Genomic DNA, 5,150 nt, shown 5'->3' on the forward strand with positions numbered 1-5,150 from the left:
ACATCGTGAGGATCATGGATCTGCTCAAGATGAAATATGGGGTAGAGAAACTTCTCCTTTTTATTTTTAATCCATTAATTTACTTTTCCAAACATAAGATTTTAAGTTATTCAGGGGATTTTTAGATACTCCCTGTAAGGAAGAGCAGCTGGGGCTGCCCCTGGATCCCTGGCAGTGCCCAAGGCCAGGCTGAGATGGGGTTTGGAGCAGCCTGGGGTAGATGCAGGTGTCCCTGCCCCTGGACCTGGCTGATCTTGATCTCTTTCCCAACCATTCCATGATAGAAATTCTGTAAGAAAGCAAAGTCACCTCTTTTCCAACAAATACTTCGGGTTTTTTAAAATTTTGAATAAAATTTCTGAATCTCTGAGTTCCAACAGATAAATGACCTCAGCGAGGAACGACAGGAATCTTGTTTTCAAGGCATTTGGTTGGGAAATGAGATTATTTCATGGCAATCTTCCAGCCACTCTTGGCCTGCTGTTGTTCTCCTTAAATGGCAGTTTTTAAGTTATTTTTAAGAAGGGATTTTTAGATATTCCCTGTGAGGAAGAGGAAAAGGCTGCCCAGAGCAGCTGTGCCTGCTTCAGCATCCCTGGAATGCCCAAGGCCAGGTTGGACAGAGCTTGGAGCAGCCTGGCACAGTGGAGGAGCTCATGGATGAGCTGGATGATCATCAAAGTCCTTTCCAACCTTTACCTTTAATTAAATCTCTGCTTTTTTTCCCCTTTCAGGACCCAAAGCACCCCGAGGGAGCTGCCAGGAATCCCAAATTCCCCCTGCTGAGCCTGCACTCCATGTCCAGCATCACCCAGCTGCTGCCTTTCTTCCAGACCCTGTGCTGGGCATTCACAGCCCCTGGCAGTGACCCCCACAACTGCCACCCCTCTGCAGCTGCCCCCGTGGATTCCCCTGGCAGCAACAGCAGCAGGGTCCTGCAGCAGCTGGAGGAAAGTGTGGAATTGGATTTCCTGGAAAATATGGAAAGCTGAGCGCTGGGACACTCCTGCTGGATCAACCCCGGGGAAAGCTTGGCTGAAATTCCGGTTTTTTCCCCAGATTTCCAGCTACATTTTGGGATTCCAGCTACATTTTGGGATTCCAGCTACATTTTGGGATTTCTCTTCAATTATTCAGGTGGTAAAAAGCAGGAATCTCCAGTTGCTGTGGTGGGAAAAAAGGGAAGTTTGGTGGGAATTTCTCAGAGTTTCTGTGGTTTGTTTGTTTTCCATGGGAAGGATGAAAGACATTTTGTAAATAGAGGAAGAATATTTTGGACTTGGTGGAAGTAGCAGCTGCCCTGGGACTTCTCCAGGAATTTAAAGTGCTTTTGGAACTGTGTTCTGAAGGAAAATGGAAGGAAAATCCAATATTGCATGTCAGTGTACAATCAGTTTGCAGCGAGTCATTTCCTGAAGTGAAAGCCCCTAATTTGACCTAAATTGATCAAATTCTAAAAAAATCCCCCAAATTCCCCACAGATGGATTGTCTGAGTCTCAGCATTGTGCAAGGAGCTGCAGCTTTGCCCTGGCTGTAATCTCAGCTCTGTGCCAGAGCAGCATCTTCAGGCTTAGCAATTCCTAACAAATCAGAAATGTGCATAAAACACAAACCTTTGCAGGAATGTTTTGTAATTAGCACAACTTGAGGGGGTTTTGATTTTAATTAATCGATTAAGAGATTTAAATTCATATTTTTTAAATGAAAAACTTTTGTTCTTTCAGTGACTCAGGTGGCTGCAGCTTCTGAAATGCAACTAAATGAAAATAATGCTGTAAAAATAGAAATTGCTTAACTAAAATGAAAATAATATTCTTTTTTTTGTTTGTTTTTTGTAAAAACTTTTTTTTGTACAGAAGAATGTATTTGGCTGTTCCTGGATGGTGAGAGAGGTAGGAGGATCATGCCAGTGCTTTTCCTAAGTTAAAAAGGACATGGGAAAAGATTTGATTGGGAGTCAAGGATTTCTTTTTCCCAAACTCCCATAACAAACAAAGGAGGCTTCTCTGCAGTGGGGTTTAGGTACAGATGGATGAGATTTTCATCTTGGGTTTTTAAACTCAAATAATGAAACATCCTTTACTCTCACACTGGAATACTGTACAAAAATAACAGCACAAGAAGCTTGTGCTAAACTTATTTAAATCCTTTGCATTTTTACAGTGAAGGAAAGTGGTGGACTGAGGTGTGGTCATTAAGAATGTGAATTATTTCTATTAATATAATTTATTAATGGTCTCTAATGCTGTTGGAATGAGCACAAGTGAAAAGTTACCCTTTGAAAGCATTACTTGAATGTTGGAGGAAGCCACTGTTAAAATGTTGGTGTTCATTTCCTGCCTATCTTCAATATTTTCTATGGATAATCGGAATTCTCAGGATGCTTTGGTACTTTTACTTTCAGTTTCCTGCTGGTTGCATTCCATACTTGGATATTTCCCTTCAAATGCTGAGAAACAGGAGCAGGGTTAGATGGGATAGGTTAGGTGGGAAGGAATTCCTGGCTGGCAGGGTGGGCAGGGCTGGGATGGAATTCCCAGAGCAGCTGGGGCTGCCCCTGGATCCCTGGCAGTGCCCAAGGCCAGGCTGGACACTGGGGACAGTGGGAGGTGTCCCTGCCATGGCAGGGGTGGCACTGGGTGGGCTCTGAGGTCCCTCCCAAGCCAAACCATTCCTGGATTCTGTTATTCCATGATTCTATCAAATGGTGTTAAAATCTAGGACAGCTTTTTGTCACTAAACTGTTTTCAATGGCATCAGACATTTAAGGGACGTGCAGAATCCTTCCACTTCAGAAGAAAAAGTTCTTTAACATTTAGTATCCAGGCAGATCTTTTCTAATTATAAATAAGATGTGAAAAAGGAGGAAAGGGCTTTAACTAAAAGTCCTGCTTGAGTGCTGGAGGAGCACAGTTCCACAGGTCCAAAGGAGAATATTTTATTCCTTTATTCCTTAACTTTATTACTGTTCCATGTGGGACTAACTGTGGTTGTTTTCTCCTACTGATAAATCCACTGAGGAGCCACAGCAGGGCTCTCCTGCTCTGAGCTGCTCCTACCAAAGCAGAACAACCTCACTGGCCATGAATCTGGAAATGGTTTTGCCTGGAACTCCAGACATCCTCTCCTGTTCCAGGGCAGGGAATCAGGAAACGCTTTTGCCTTGCTGTGATTTTGCTTTTCAGTCTAACCAAGCTCAGCTTTGTCTTTGGGACACTTCAGCTCCAATCCAGCAGAGCCACAGTGCTCAGAGGGAGACCTGGAAATATTCCAAAGGATTTCATTGTCCTGAAAGAAACAATCAGGAGGTGCAACCAAGGGAAACTGCTGAAGAGCAGCAGGACTTGAAGTGCAGAGCATTAAGTGATGGTTGTGTATCCCATACCATACATGAATGTAATTCTTCTATGAATATTAAATGTTATTTTGCAATGCCTTTTCAAATGCAGTTGTTATTCTTCAACCTGCCTTCACTGCTCACTCACCAACTTTAATTTTTATCTGACTCTGGAAAAGCTCCCAAATTCAATCACAGAGTAGTTGAGGTTGGAGAAGATCTCAAAGATCTTTTCCAGGGTCCCAGCTGTGACCAATGTCCACCTTGTCCCCAGCCCAGAGCACTCAGTGCCACCTCCAGGTGACACCTGCAGGGATGGGCACTGCAGACCCCCCATGGCAGCTCTTCCCAAGGCCTGAGCACCTTTTCCATGAGGAAATTCCTGCTGAAAATCCCATCTCAGGGGATGAGGCTCCCAGCAGCAGGACTGTGCTGGCCCCTGCCTTGGGAGAGGCTGTGCTGCTCCTCTCATCCCCCCTCCTGCATCCCTGGCCTCTGCAGCCCTGGGATTGTCACCCTGAGATCCCTGTCCCTGCCTTTGGGGAGCTGTGGCTGGCACAGGGAGCTGCTGCAGGGATCGTGGATTGACCCTGCATGGAGGGACAGACTGCCCAGGAAACCAGGAGCTGCACAACTGCAGCCTGAACATTTTCACATATCCAAGGGAATGCCCTGGAAGAAAACTTTCCTCTTCATCCAGAGGGAAGAAAACTCTTCTGTGCCATGAGCTTTAACAGCTCAGGCTGGAGGAGCATGGCTTGAATGACTCTGTGTGGTGGTTTTAGTTTGAAATTGGGTGGAGATACTGATTTTGTGCAGTGGTTTTAGTTAATTTGAGATTTTTTTGGTGTGGTGGGTTCAGTGTTTGATAATTATTAGTGTACTCACTAGAATGTATTTACTTATTTTTTGCTGTGATATAGGATTAGGAGAAAGGTAAAGTAGGTTTAAAATTTTAAAAGGGTATAAAGAAAAATTTATTAACAGCAACTAAGAGAAAGAGTAATAAGAATTAGAATAAAATCTTTAGGCTATTCTTCTTTTTCTTACAACTTTTTTACTGACAATGTAGAGAAAAAGAACCTAAAATTTCAGTCAGTTTACTACTTCTAAAATAGTCTTTTTTAGTTTACTTAGGGAGTTAATGTTATGGAGACTTCTCTGCAAGAAAACAGTTTTCTTGTGGTTCTCTTTATGAATAGCAGCTGCCCAGGGAAATTTGTAATTGTGAAATCCTTCTCATTTTTTATAAGTTTTCTTAAAGTTGTGTTTGTGGGCTTTGCTGACTTATGGGGTAGTGTTTTAAAGATGAGTTGTTTAAAGAGAAAGCTTCTCATTATGTATCTCTGAAATCATCTTCTTCTTGGGGGCTACAGGATCTTTATCACTCTAATTTCTCTGTTTCGAGTTCTCACAGGATCACAGTTACTTTAACATCGTTAAAACATGTTTACTTTAACGTGTGACTGTACCATCTTTATTTTAGTGTGGAGGCTAGTTGATTTTTATTAATTTTTTTATTTAGTTTATTTCAGTGTGGAGGCTACACTGAGGGAAAGCTGCTGCTCCCATTTCACCCTTCCCTGCACCCAGGGCTTCCCCTGGAACGTCGTGTGAGGGATGGAAGTGGATGTGGCAAACACTGAGAGCTGAGGAGCCATCCAAGGATCACTGTCAGGAACAGGATGTGGCTGTGGCCATGAGGAGGTGGGACAGCAATTTCTGGGACAAATGTCCTTGTTCTGGCACGGGGATGAGGGCAGGGAGTGTCAGACAAAATTCCCAGATGCTCCTCCAGGGTCATCCTGCTCT

General features: G+C 43.5%; 1 protein-coding gene across 1 annotated transcript in view; it reads left to right on the plus strand.

Annotated features, from left to right (window-relative positions):
• DOP1B (DOP1 leucine zipper like protein B) overlaps nucleotides 1-3,445 on the plus strand; it is a 54,534-nt gene extending 51,089 nt beyond the window's left edge. The window contains 2 exon segments of the mRNA XM_031065023.1: nucleotides 1-41; nucleotides 735-3,445. The exon segment at nucleotides 1-41 is cut by the window's left edge and continues 12 nt beyond it. Of these exon segments, the coding sequence (XP_030920883.1) occupies nucleotides 1-41; nucleotides 735-992 (299 nt within the window). The 3' untranslated portion in view covers nucleotides 993-3,445.
• Nucleotides 3,446-5,150: the final 1,705 nt, after the last annotated feature.

Source organism: Geospiza fortis, unplaced genomic scaffold (assembly GCF_000277835.1).
Source record: "Geospiza fortis unplaced genomic scaffold, GeoFor_1.0 scaffold623, whole genome shotgun sequence".
NCBI lineage: Eukaryota > Metazoa > Chordata > Aves > Passeriformes > Thraupidae > Geospiza > Geospiza fortis.